At 43.2% G+C, this 14678-nt stretch overlaps 1 protein-coding gene across 1 annotated transcript in view; it reads left to right on the top strand.

Annotated features, from left to right (window-relative positions):
* Positions 1-14678, top strand: part of CCZ1 (CCZ1 homolog, vacuolar protein trafficking and biogenesis associated) — a 223559-nt gene that overhangs the window by 111704 nt on the left and 97177 nt on the right. The window contains 1 exon segment of the mRNA XM_069210148.1: positions 7421-7502. Coding sequence (XP_069066249.1) covers positions 7421-7502 — 82 coding nt within the window.

Consider the following 14678-nt stretch of genomic DNA (forward strand, 5'->3'; position numbering starts at 1 on the left):
TTGGGGAGAACCTTGGTGTGATCTGTTTGCTGCTGATGAGAATATGCAGTTTCAGTACTTCTGTGCGTTGGAATTTCAAGGCATCTCTCACTTGGAGACAGGTTTTCGCCTCAAGTGGAATTCAGGACTCATGCATGCCTTCCTGACGATACTACTCCTCTCCGAGATTTCAAGCAGATAAAAACTGACTGTCCCCAAGACAACCAAGTGGCCCTGGTGTGGGCATGAAGAGTATATTATCTAAAACTTCTGGCCTCATGAATATGCTCTCTGATCAGGCTGCCCCTCTAGGAGGTTCTGCTGCCCCAACAGCAGGGCAGGGTTCTGCATCCAGGCCTTTGCAATCTCCACCTTCATGCTTGAAGATTTACCGATGACAGCTGGACAATTTCTGTCTTCCTGTGAAGGTGGTTGAGGCATCCCTCAACAAAAAACAGATATGTCAGATTTTGGGACACATTTGTGGCTTGGTGTGGTTCTCGACGGATAGACCTCCAGGCAAACTTACCTGACTTTTTCTTTGTTTTGTCCCTTGCTTGGCAAGGCTTTGCTCTGGGCACTGTTAAAGGGTACTTTACGGCATTTTTACAGTTGCCACATCCCATTGTTTCAGTCTCCAGTTATATGATTTTAAAAAAAAGTTTACATTAGTTTCCTCCCTTTCCCTTTGTCATGTCACGGTGGTCCTCACATTTCTGATGTGCTCTCCTTTTTAGCCACTTCATAGCTGTTCCCTGAGGTTTTTTACCCTCTAGAGAGTGTTCCTTGCACCATAATGTTGATGCGGCGTGTGAACGAACGTTAAGATCTTTGTCAACTCCACCCTACATCATCTTGTTCCTAGATAAGCAGGTTTAGTTGACACAGGCATCTTTCTTGCCTGTAGTTGTGATGCCATTCCATGTTTGTCAGAACATCATCTTGTCGGTGTTCTGTGCTCCACCTCATCCCTCAAAGGAGAGACTCCACTGGTTTGAGCTCAAGAGAGCGCTGAGCTTTTACATAGAGTATACCAAAGAACACCAAGTGGACAACCAGCTCTTTGTGGGGTTCTCTGGAGTGAAAAAGACAAGGCTGTGCAGAAGAGAACGATCTCCCGCTTGTTTGTGCTCTGCATTAAATCTGCTGCACATGCAGTAAAAATCAGCCACCAGAAGGATTGTGTACTCATTCTACCATGGCCAAAGCTGCTAAAACTGCGTTGGCACGCGGAGTCCCTGTCCTGGACATTTGCCAGGCAGCTACACAGGCATTCCCCCATACATTCACAAAGTACTTAAGTCTCAACAATCAGGTTCACTGATAGTGGCATTTTGGATACGTGGTCTCTCAGGACTTTCTGGTTTGAGGTCATTCAGAGCCCCACCTCCAGATAGGTGCTACTTTGGTGTCTATTCAAAAGGTGAGGAATATCTATCAGAAGAACAGGATACTTAACTTCTGTAACACTCTTTCTGGTAGTGACTAGCTGCAGATTCCTTGCCGACTCCCCTCTTCCTCCCAGTTCTTTGATTGATTCCTAGGTGTGGGATTAATAATATCCCACACCTAGGAGTCTGCAAACTGGTCACACTAATTGCTTTGGGTCTCTGCATGTGGGGGACACGGACACTCTTGAAAGCAACTGACGCCAGCATGCAGGAGTGGCACCTATACAGGCCCTGCACATCATTTTCAGAGAAGAACGGCATCAGTGTGGAGCCGCATGGCACGATCTATTGGCGCGCAGAGGTACTGCTGAAAAGTTTCCTGATTCATTCTGATGCCTGGGGAAATATTCAAAAGTTGAGGAATCAGCACCTGATAGAATCTCTAACTGCAAGAGTGTTACCGAAGGTAAGTGACTTGTTCAATAATGCCTTGCTTAAATCACATTCATCTGCACCTATATGTGTATTTTGCTCAACTACCTATTTTTGGGACTTCTGGGTACATTAGTCTTGTCTGTCCAGCGTACTTTGTTTTTGACTTTCAAATCAAACCTACGGATGCAAAAAACTGTCTGAAATGGCCCGCGTATTTAGTTGATGAACCATTAGACAAAGACTAGATGCAATATCTTCTCCTGTCACAAAAAAGGTACTCCCTCTTGAAATGTCCTTCTTAAATTGAGGTGAAATGTACCAGAGGTGATCTTCAGAAGAGTACTTAAGAAGGAGGGACCGGAAGCACGGGAATGCCACGCACGTTCCACCCACTTGAATAAGGATTGAAGTCAGCCTAGGGGTCTAGAGTTGAGTTGTGGGTGGCCGTTCTCAATGCTATGTAATAATCAGTGTGTGTGGTTGTGTGCGAGTTTAAATGTGTGTTAAGAGTGGGCAGTGCTTTAAATGGAAATATAGAAGTGCAAATAATCTCTATTTGGAGTATCTATTGGCTCCTCAGAAGTGCTGGTAGTCAACTATTGTAATGAATTGCAGCAGTGCTGAGAAGTGCAGGTACTCTCCCCTTCAAATTAAAGAAGTGCAGGGACTCGGTGGCAGACAGAACCTGCTCATTTAAAGCACTGGTGGGGGTGTTCGGACTCCTCTTGTTTAGGATTTTTTTGGTTTAGAAACAACTTTGCAAGTTCTGCCAAGCTCCAGTCCGTTTGCAAGAGTAGCTCTGCTCCTTCCATAAATGAGTGTTCTGCCCAGTAAACAATTTTGCCTTTGAAAGTGCCACTCGTAAATTAATATATTTTACTTGCTGAGTGTAACCTACCCGTAAGTAACTTACCTGCTCGGCGATTAGGATGGACGTTGGCTCCACCAAGGTGCTGTTAAGTTGTGATGTGTAAAATGTTCTCCAGACCAGTCCTTTGGTTCAGACAGCAAAGTTGCACACTGCACGTTGAACAAAAAGACGGAAGCTTGAAGTTTAGGCTTGCAGAATCAAAGTAATTCAAAATGGCCCATTCCTTCTAAAGTGTGTTCGATTTTAGGCTTTTTACTGACACACCACAGCTGCACCAGGCGTATGATATCATTCAGGAATAGCCTGTCGTTGCTTCCCTCCTCGAGGCCGGCGGGAGGGCAGCAACCTCGCAGCACGAGGTTTTGAGTCTGGAAACTCCCCTAAAACTTGCCTGGATGGATTAGTGTCCACTGGACCAGAAAGGTCCTCTTTGGGCTTGATGTTTCAGGATGAAGGTACCTGAAATCCAGTGGCTGCTGGCAGAAGTGAAAAGGGGCGGAGTGGCTCAGTGCGTGGCGGGGTCAATAACAAAATATAATAATTAAAAAAACAAAAACTTAACTTGCATGCTGTGCAGCTCCGATCCACGCTGCTCCTCTCTTTCACTGCAGTCAGAGGCTCTAAGCCTGCCCTGCATCCAGTCCTAACGCTGCTTTCATGCTTCTGGCAGCATGGAAGCAGCATTAATATTGGATGTAGCGCTCAGCGAGGGCTCTCTGAGGCAGCCTGAAAGTCTGTCTGCTGTCTCCAACCTAGCAACACAGTGGCCCGAGACAGTCGGCCAAACATACATGCGCACTGAGGGGGAGTGCTGTGCACTCCCCTTTGTGCTTGTCACAGCCCCATGGCCCGCCCCTTTTACAAGAAAACAAGAATAAACATAGTTTATTATCATTTTCTTGTAAAACTTTTGCAGCAGCTGCTGCGCGCAGGTGGTGGGTATGCTCTGCTGAACTAGTTTTTGGTATTTTTAAGGGTACTTAGAGGAGCAATATCCTCTCCATATATTAAAAACAAAGTTTTCCTTATTTGAAAATCAAATCCTTTTTCGTGGCCTGAGAGCATAGCGGTCGCTTAAAAGCTTTAAATACCACTACAAAGAGTGGGGTTCAGTCCCAGCCTTTCCACCACAAGTACCACAATTACCACCATCTCCACTTAGCTCTAACTGTACCGCCCAACAGTATCTGTACCACGAGTATCAGTATCACCACCATTAGTTCCACTGCCCTCTGTACCACCGCCATACTGCAATGACTACCATTGCTAGTACCACCACCACTAGTATGATCATTAGTAACTGTACCACCATCAGTACCACCTTCAGTAACACTACTACCATTACTTCCAGTACCACCACCACTAGTATGAACATTAGTAACTCCCAACAGCAACATCAGTAGCAGCCTCATTATTACCACTACCAGTACCATCATTTCCAACACTTCCATCTCCAGTACCACTTCCATCAGTACCAATAACCTACAACCAGTGCCACCACCAACAAAAGTAGCATCAGTATCGGCCCCAGAACCACCACCAGTGATGTCCAGCCACTGGTATCCTCACAACCAGTACTACTTCGACCAATAATATTTAATTTATACCTTGTGCAGTAGTGAGAGGCCAGTGGAAACCATTCCCATATTGCTCATAATTATTCACTAAGAAAATCTGCATCCCATCCCCCAGGGTTCACAGTAAGGGGATCTACCCGTCTAGAGCACAGGGTGATCATTTGGGGTCGACACAGCTGTTTTGACATTGGGAATTTGCACAGTACGTGTTTTGTAAATCTATGGTGGAGTTTTATTGGTGCGGTATAATGTGCTAAAACGTATGGTACTGCCAAACACCCTGCCTAAATGCAAGAATACTGTGTAAAGTGAAACATACTAAACATTTCTTTTAAATTCTTTATAATACATACTATCAGATAGCCTTTTTCAGAGTATGTTCCAACATTTAAAATTACACATTTGGTTCTTCGATTTTTGCAAAGTTCCTTTGCCTGTTGGTCCAAATCGATGATAGGTATCCAACATATGTCCAAGAGTGCCTGTATTGTCCCAGAATTTCTGAATAACTACTATGTAATTGGTTTTAATTTCGATTTATTGTAAGTAAATGCATGTGGGACACCTGACATAGATACTGTGCTCTTGGACTGAGTTTGAAACAATATAAAGTATCAATCTGACGCTTTTTAGATCTTACCTTGTTTATGCCACGTTTCTTCACTAAAAATGGGCCTCACACATGTGCAGGCCCCATTTGGCTTTGTGTAGTAAGGTGGTGATGGCAGAGGGAAAGATGTTGTCAGTGGTTGCAGGTACTAAGGAGAGTTACTTATGACACAATTTTTTCTTGCAGGAATGTATATTTTTCTTGGTTTACTCCTTCATTCGTTTGAGATTCGTATGAACTCCATTTATTTTTCTGAATAGAAACACTGTACATATTTCATTTTGGGCATGTAGCAGCGTTACAATAATTGTGACTTTCAAAGCCCCCCTACATGTGGACATGTGCATTGAATGCATCTTCTTGTCAAATAAGACGTGGCTGTAAAATCTCAAGTGTGTATACAGGTATTGACCGAGCATGCTTTCCCGGGGGATTTTGTATTATTTTATGATTTATGTTCACACTACCCCAAGATTGCTTCTGACCGCTGTAATAGAGGAAGGGAGATGCAGTAGTCTTTGAAACAGACAAGTGAAGGTACAAGGAGGTCTGCATACCAGATACATGTCTGAAGCGAAAGTTCCTAAGCTATTTTCTTTATTTCATAAAATATCACAGGAATGAGCTCCAAAACATGGCGAGTACCAGACCGTATGCCTCAAGTAGCACAAGACATTTGTTGGAAACTGACCTTCGCTGATAATACCCAGAACTTCACTATAGTGTGTGATGGTTTTGAATGGAATATGGTGGTGGCATGTGAATGGTATACTAGTGTTGGTATTACAAAGAGCCATAATTCTTTTCTCCCTTTAAAGAATGAGGACAGACAGGAGTTGTTGCTCGCAGGAGCACAACCTGTGTCAGTAATTTTACCTAATGATTTAGCCAATCGAAAAGGATGGATCCTGTCCATAATCATCGCTGTACATAAAGCACACAACAGTGCAAATCACGATTTGGGTGTGATGTGCTTTCTCATACACGAACTTTCTTTATTGGAAATACACCTTCACCAATTTTCAGAATGTCAGTATGTTTGAATTTAGCTGTTCTACCGGTCTGCAGCATTGGATTTAGGTATTTGTCCAGTTCCAGTTTTCTTTGTGAAGTTGATTAAAGTGCTATGTAACAGGCGCTTAAGGGAGTTTCTTCATAATACTTGGAACACAGCACAACAGACTCAGCATCGTATGGTTATATGACGGAACCATGCATGCTATTACCATACATGCTTTTACAGCACGGCTGGTACTACGAAGGTACCGTTACCACGCATAGCCTTTATCACGCCTAATTTTACAATGACTATGGCCCTCATTTCAACTTTGGCAGTAACTGCTGCCTACCGCCACAGTACATACCATCGCCATGGCTACCAGCCGCCAACCCGCATTATGACCGTTGACGGAATTCCACCATAAGGCTGGTGGAATACCGTCGACAGTCATGATGGCGGTAAGTTGGCGCTGCTGTCGGCAGCAGCGCCACGCCAGCAAAACACCGCCTACCATATCATAAGCAATGATACAGCCTGGCCGTGTTTTGTTGGCGGATGCTGCACCGCGCCCCATCTCCAGCCAGAGGACCCCCTCACGGGTGATCAAGGAAACTTTGTTTCCGAAACGCGTTGGGTTTCCACGCCAATTAAGTTCTAGTTTCAGCTATCCTGTGTGACGGAGATTCATTTTTACGTCGGGGGCGAGTCAACTCGGCTCGCCCGGGTGTTTGGATGGTCGTTATTTGATTTATTGGGGGTCCCGACCCTGTCCAGGTCTGCCTCGCTGTTGGGAAAGACATTGCGATGTATATACATATATATATATATATATATATATATATATATATATATATACACACTTAATACTTACCTGCAAAATATTTACTTTCACTAACAAATCCTTTACCACCCACATGCCTTTACAAGGTATTTTGTTGTAAAGGCATAGTTGTCATACAATTATACTTGGAAAAGGTTATGAGTGGTAACAGTACCTGCATTGTAATGACCGCCCTTTAATGGTAACACGTGGTAACAGTTTCATTGTAATTGCTGTTTCCCGCACAATACAGGTTATGTTGTGTGCGGTTTTGGACCATTTTATGATTAGCCCCTTCATTCTGAGTAACCTGGTAAGTCTCATTACCGGCCCTCTCAGAATTACATAGTCTGCAGAGTTACCGCCAATCTAGTGTGTTTCACTGTAGGAACTTCGGCTGCAGAAAATGATCCAAAGACCCCGATGGGAGTAAAATGATGGATAGTAGAGAAGAGCATACTGATTTGCCTGGTAATTCACTATTTTTTGGACAACCTTAGGGTTCAACTTGTAATCCCTGGTAACGGTGCACTCCAGAGTTGCAGGTATATCTGGCGTTGGTAATTCTGGATGTGCACAATTACAACCACCAAATCTAGGGAACTTGTTAATGCATTTCCCTGAGAAGATGTAAAGGATGGTTTATTGCTTTGGAGCACTGACTTTGTGAAACCATGCCAGTTTATAGTGGAATCGTTTGTTATATCCTGAAATGTTCTGTTTTCCTTTTTTTCCAGGAGTGGTCTAGAACAAGACGACATGAGAATTCTATACAAATATCTCACAACGTCACTTTTCCCGAGGTACATTGAACCTGAGGTACGGATAGCTACTTAATATATTTGTTACTTTAGTTTCTAAACTTAGACTGTGTTATTTTCAAAAAGGTTTGTCAAGTTTTTTAAAGACAAACATTAATATGATTCATTAACAAGTAATGGCAGAAAATAAAAGATGCGTACACAATGTTTACAATCAAGTGTTTGCAGTACAAATCCTTGTGGATTTTGTACGTGGAAAAGGGTTTACCGCATATCACTTATACACATCTGAAGTACACCGTGGCCAGAGTTTCTGCAGACTCCCCTAGCCCAAAGAACAGCAACAGGACAGGTGGCACAATGCAAGGTTCCCTAGAATAAACAGAAAAATAACTGCAAAAGGAACAGCAGAGAACACCACTTACACCCACAAACAGCAGGCGCAGCAGCAATAGAAGCTTCACTGGGTCTTTAATGATATTTGTGTGAGGGTGCATTTGTGTGGTAGCAGTTGTTTGTGTTCAATGGTTTGTTAAATTTTGATGGTTTGTGTTAGTATGATAGTGTTTTTGTAAAGGTTAGTGTTGTGTGTGTGTGTGTGTGGAGAGAGAATGTGGTCAATGCATATGATGGGCCTCTCTGCAGAGCATTGCGCTTGGCTCCTTGCTTGCACACCATCCCAACCTGCATGATAACTTAAATGCAGCTGCCTACATTGAAGGATATAACATCAGCCAGGCCCATGGCTTTAGCAAAGCAAATCTTACCACTGGTGGGAGCCATCTCTCAAAGCAGCAGGAAGGATGTTGAAAACGCACAGCAGGCCACACTGCATGCTTTGGAGTAAGGATGTACAGTAATGCTACTCATTTTGAAGATGCTTCCATCCATCAGTCACATCAATTTATCAGTCATTTTGCTAATTGGAAATGTATTAGCAGAGCTAATCAGGACAGAGAGTGAGGGTTAGTAGTTGATAGCAAATACAGACTGGAAGGTATTGAATAATGTTACATAGGTAATTTTCGTGTTTCATTTGATATTTTTCATACTGTACATTTGTCTGGCCAGCAAGTGACTGCAAGCCCTGTTAAATAATGAAGAATAGCTGTTGGTAGGTCTATGTAGAGGCAGAGAGTCTGATGCAGGGAAGTAGCAGAAGTAGAGTTGGATAGGAAGAGGGAAAGATTAACTGGAAGAGAGAAGAGACATTACTGGAGAGGGTCAAATAATGATATCGAGGCAAGAATAAAAGGTGGTAGGGAGAGATACAGAAGAATAGGGACCACATTAAAGAGATGGCCAGTGAGGGAGATTAGAGATGGAAAGAGCTCTTCAGGGAGTGGACTTCAGAGTCTGCACATTTGACACCACATCAGGAAGTGAAGCTTGTGCAGACACAATATACTGGGCACCAATCATGGAATGAAATCAGCTAGTAACATGATAAAGAGATGGAAATAGGGATTGAGTGGTATAAAGAGGTTGCAGTCGCAAGAGGGATAGAGATAGGTAGGAGAGAACAGCACAGACCGGGGATGGGCACAGCAGCTGAGCACCATATGAAGAAAGGGAACAGCAGCTCACCAACAGACTTGAGGTAGGGAAAGTGAGTCACGGCAGCAGAACATATTAGAAGATGTTGAAGCATCTTTTGTTTTAGACAGTTGAACTGCTTCATTTGCAGTATTGCCTAAAAGCTGTTTACATAAAGCGTTTGAATGTCCCATCATCTTACTGAATGGACGCATTGCCACCAGCACAGTGCAGTTGGCGCACTGCCTTGGCAATGTGAGGATATATCATGGATCCAGCTTCTTCCTGACTGTAGTTTCTTGAAATATACACCCTAAAGGTCCTCCCTGGAAGCGATTGCAGGTCACAAAGCCAAAATGTGAAGAGAATAATGGAGTACAATCTTTCAAAGATGAAACATATTCTGTCTCAAATTTGTAAGTGTCCATTTATGTAGGAGTTAAGGAAAAAGGGGGAAAATACTGTGTTCGATGGCATGTGTGGCTGTAGATACACATGCTCTGCATACTTCTGCCATCTAATGCTCGGTCCAGATGTGTGTCAGTTGTTTTTCTTTGAACAAGTCTTACAAGTCACGAGGTAAAGTGACTCCTCCTCTCGATGATATTGCGCATGGGCATCAGCTCCATTGTTAGATTGTTTTGTTTCTGCCATCATGTTCCTTTGTGCTCCAGTTCAAGTCAATTTTTTAGATCCCCTCAGTCCATTGCAAACCTCTTTACCCGTCAGTATTGTTTTCATTCAAGTTTCAATCTTGCCCTTCAAAAGTAGATGAAAATCATCACCAGTCAATTAGACATTTTCCACTTGCAGCCTTAAGGCCTTGCCCATTCGGGCTTCCTTTCTCATCTCATCAGATTCAACCAACGATGCGCTGCTAATGAACTGAACTCCATTTCGGTTCTGTCCCAGCTGCCTCGCAAGATACCCACACAGCGACCTCCATCAGGTGTGCAACTTGTGTCTGTCTCCCGACCACAGCGAGTAGCATTGCGAATTCTGCTGCTTTTTTTTCAATCAAAGAAAACATTGCTGGATCGTCTGAAGGAAATGCAGCATAGAGATCTGGAAGAGACACCCAAAATCTTCACTCACCATGATGTCAAACAAGAGGAAGAACTGCACGAGGCCTCGGCAGCAGAGGAGGAGTCCCTTTCCATGCCGGACTCCAAATCAGACTTGAAGTTGAATTCGGCATGCAGATCCAAAATCTTCCTTCAGGACAGCGCCCATGCTCCTGTCCAGCCTACTGAAAGACATTTGGTTCCAACTGAAAGTACGGATCCTGGGTCACCACTGCCAGCAGGCCATGGTAGGCACTGGACATCTGCTAAGGATGCCTCACCCTCGGGCCTCGCACTGAAAACCAAGCCAAAACCGACCTCTGCTTTACCGAGATGACCAGTCGGATCTTGGCAAAGGAAGTGCAGGTAGTGCCCAATCCATCAAAGCAACAGCTTTATTTTGAAGAGGCCATTGATCTTCCTGCTTCCCCAAAAAAGAAGGACATTGCCACCGGCCCTATTCAGCCACCTTTGTTTGCTTCCCCACCTCCTCTACCTCCTTTATCACCACCACCTCATTCACCACATCACTCACTTAGCGATATAGCTAACATAACTCCACAGGGCTCCCCACAGTCTTAGATTGAAGATCGGGGAGGAGAAGATGATGCAGGTCAGCAGCCCATAGATCTATGGGACACTTACGACATTGACCCTCCTGGAGATACGCACTTAGACCTCTACCCAGCTAAGCCCTCCCTCCCGTATGACGCAACATCCTTCCAAGAACTCATTGCTAGTGTGGCTACATATCACAGGTCCCTTTCTGCAAAGACCCGATTGTGAATGATTTTGTTTTCGACATTTTCTCAACTACCTCTAGTGCATGTCAATATCTGCCCATGTTGGATGAGATTTTTTTAAAGCTCCGGGACGGGCATGAGGTATTACACCAAAGGTAGATAAAAAGTACAAAGCTGTGCCCTCAGACCCACCTTACATCAAAGGTCAGCTACCCCCAGAATACGTATTCAACCACTGCAAGAATGTCTAGCGAGTCAGTTGTCACAGATTCAGGATCATTTACAAGATCTAGTGTTGGTAGACAGCTGCACACATCACTGTCTGCAGTGGTGGAACACACAAAACATACCCAAAGGGTGGATGTCCCAGACTCTGTTCCCCAAATAATTCTCACAGCAGATGTATCACTCAGAGAATGGGGAGCACACTTAAAGAATCTTAAAATTCAGGGTCTCTGGGATACCAAACATCAGACCCTTCACATCAACTACCTGGAGCTTTAAGCAGTTCACCTTGCACGGAAAGCTGTTGTAGTCCATCTGAAAGGCAACGATTCTTAGTCCAGACAGACCATAGAGCAGCCATGTTCTGTTTATAAAAACTGTGGGGGAGGGCACTCCCTCCAGTTATCATGCTTATCTCAGGTGATTTGGCATTGGGCAGTATGTCACAACATTCACCTGTTAGCGGAACTCCTCCCAGGGCCGGACAGCGACATTGCTGACCTCCTCAACAGGATACGGCACTAGTGGAAACTCCACCCATGAGTCCTCCTCTCATACTTCCACAAGGTGGAGTTTCCAGCGATAGATCTGTCCGCAACCGCAGACAACGCAAAATGCCCTGACTTCGCCTCCAGACTCTGACACACACTATCCATGGGCAGTGCTCTATGGATGAACTGGTCAGGGATATTTGCCTACACTTTTCCACCTCTCCCTCTTCCATTTGTGGTTCAGAAGTTCAGGCAAATGTATCTTACCCTCATTCTAATAACTCCCACTTGGCCTCGACAACATGGTTCACAACACTACTCGAACTTTCTTTAGTGCCTCACAAGAAGCTTCCCCTCCACCTGGATCTTCTCATTCAGAACCATGGAGAAGTCTGGCACCCAAATCCAAAGGAACTCAACCATGCGATTTGGCTCCTGCGGTCATAGAGTTTGGTTATCTCAATCTTTTATCAGAATGTATGGCCATTCTCAAAGAAGCCTGTAAACCTACAACCAGAGCGTGTTATGCTGTTAAGTGGAAAAGATTTGTTTTCTACTGCCATAGTAAACATATTGACCCTTTACATGTAACTGTTCAAATTATTGTCCGCTATTTACTTCATTTGCAGACCTCTGGTCTAGCGTACACTTCAGTATGCCTGCATCTGGCTACAGTTGATGCCCACTTGCAAAACTGACAGCATTTATCACTTTTCAAAGTACCAGTTATTAAAGCATTCATGGAAAGACTTAAAAGAGTAATTCCACCTAGGGTTCCCCCCGCACCTGCTTGTAATCTCAACATTGTACTTACCAGACTTACGGGTCCTCCTATCGAACCCTTTGAATAATTTCCCTTTCCAATTTCTATCTTGGAAGGTTGCTTTTTGAGTAGCCATCACTTCACTTAGACATGTCATTAAGCTCCAGGCATTAACCTTGGAAAACTTTTCTTCAAGCTACACAAAGACAGGGTAATCTATCGAACTAACCCAACATTCCCACCAAAGGTAGTTTCCTGTTTCCACCTAAACCAGTCAGTTTAATTACCATTTTTCTTTCCACAATCTGATTCAGTGGCAGAAAGAGCCCTTCATACGTTAAATGTACAAAGAGCTTTAATGTACTATATAGATAGAACTAAAGAGTTTAGTAAAACCAGACAACTCTTTGTCGCATTTCACCCCGCACCTCATATCTAAATCAGGAATTTCAATTTGAATAGTTAAATGCATTCAAACATGTTACACCACAGCTAAAAGAACTTTGCCCACATATCTTAGAGCACCCACTACTCATAAAATAGGAGCATTTATGGCTTTCTTGGGCAATATACCAATAGGGCAAATCTGTAATGCAGCTGCATGGTTAACTCCACACACACATTACTGTTTGGATGTATTAGCACGCAAACAAGTAAATGTTACAGGCAGTGCTACATACACCTTTTCAAACAACTGCAAAACCCACAGGTTAGCCGCTTCTTTCTGGAGGGCACTGCTTTATAGTCCATTGCGGAGCATAGGTATCTACAACCACACATGCCAACAAACAGATTGTTACTTACCCTATAAGCATCTGTCCTTGGCATGTTGTGCTGTGAATTCACATGCACCCGCCCTCCTGAAAACGAAATAACAATGAAGTTGATGCCCATGTGCAATGTCAACGAGAGAAGGAGTCACTTTACCTCGTGACAAGAGACTTCTTTGAGAAAAAAAAAAACTTGCACACTTCAGGACCCAACACTAGATAACAGAAGTATGCAGATCATGTGAATCTACAGCACTACATGACACAGACATATACTTACAAGGTAAGTAACATAATCATTAGCTGATTTTGCTCACAAACAAATACTGTTGCATTCACATGTGCCCTGCACACTTATTCTTCTTGTATATGGTGATTAAAATGTATTTGATCACTCGGTACACTCTGAAAATGTTTATTTACCATTGAAATGTATGTATTATGCTTCTACTGTCAGCCTAGAATAAAAATGCAGTCATAAGTGGTTGAGGTGCAAATTACCACTGGGTTGTGCCTAACTATTTTGAGGTTTGGAGGGGGAGTGTTTGTTTGTTTATGCACATGGATTTGTGTGTGTTTGTGCTCATGTCAGTGAGCGTGTTTCCTGGCTGCTGGTCATGCTTTACACTACACCGGCCATATTCCACAATTAATTATCGATGTTGTGCAGTGCTCAAACTGTATACTCTCTTAATCATATATTGAATGAGTGAAATTGGCTATTTTACAGTTTGACCTGTGGTCTTAACTGCATTTTAATATGTTCATCAAACTACCAGACTGGGGCCATAGACCAGAACCTTACAAAAGCGATGTCACTTGAGGAGTAGTTGGAAATGGAGATGATTGGGATAACTTTTGATGATGAGGTAGAAAGTGTTCCAGAGGAAATAACTCAAAACTGAAACCTTTGTACCTAAGCCAGACCTTTTCTTGAAAGACAGAATTAAAGAAAATGAGCGAAGATAGACTCGAAAAGAGGTTGAGGAAAAGTGGGAGTAAACATGAATGTCAGATTAGGAAGGACTTTCAGTTTGCAAGGTCTTTTGAGGCCAACTCGTTTGAATATGATTAGCTCAGCAAAAAGGGCACAGTCTATAGTGATGATAACACACAGAATGGTGGTTATTTAATTTCTTCCATTTGAGATGCAACGAACAGCTACCTTTTGTACTATTTGTACAAGTGTAAAGTGTTAAAAGGGACACCATAAATAAGGAAGTTGGCCTAAGGAAGTCTAGAATTGATGATGACCCCGCTTGACTCCACAGATAGCTTACGGATAAACATAAAGTAGGACATTGGTGGGACATGACGTGGCTTTTATTTCTAACAGCTTAACTGTGAAGGTGAAGATTGAGTTTAACATAAAATAAATAAATACACATTAATGGACTACATCAGATAACGGTTTGATGAAATTGTAAAGCTCTGATAATTTATTAAGCACACTTTCACCCACTAGGCTGCATTGCCCTGTTGGGGAATAGATTGCTTTAGGAGGGCATTGACCTGCCTAGGTAACAGAAGATCATTTAGCATTTTAACATATTTATATTTTATTTTCAGAGGCGAGACATTCCACAGCAAGGGTGCTAGATGGCTGTAGGATCTTTCCTGGTCCTATAAATTGACAGGAGTT

The sequence above is a fragment of the Pleurodeles waltl genome, chromosome 10, assembly GCF_031143425.1.
Source record: "Pleurodeles waltl isolate 20211129_DDA chromosome 10, aPleWal1.hap1.20221129, whole genome shotgun sequence".
Taxonomy (NCBI): domain Eukaryota; kingdom Metazoa; phylum Chordata; class Amphibia; order Caudata; family Salamandridae; genus Pleurodeles; species Pleurodeles waltl.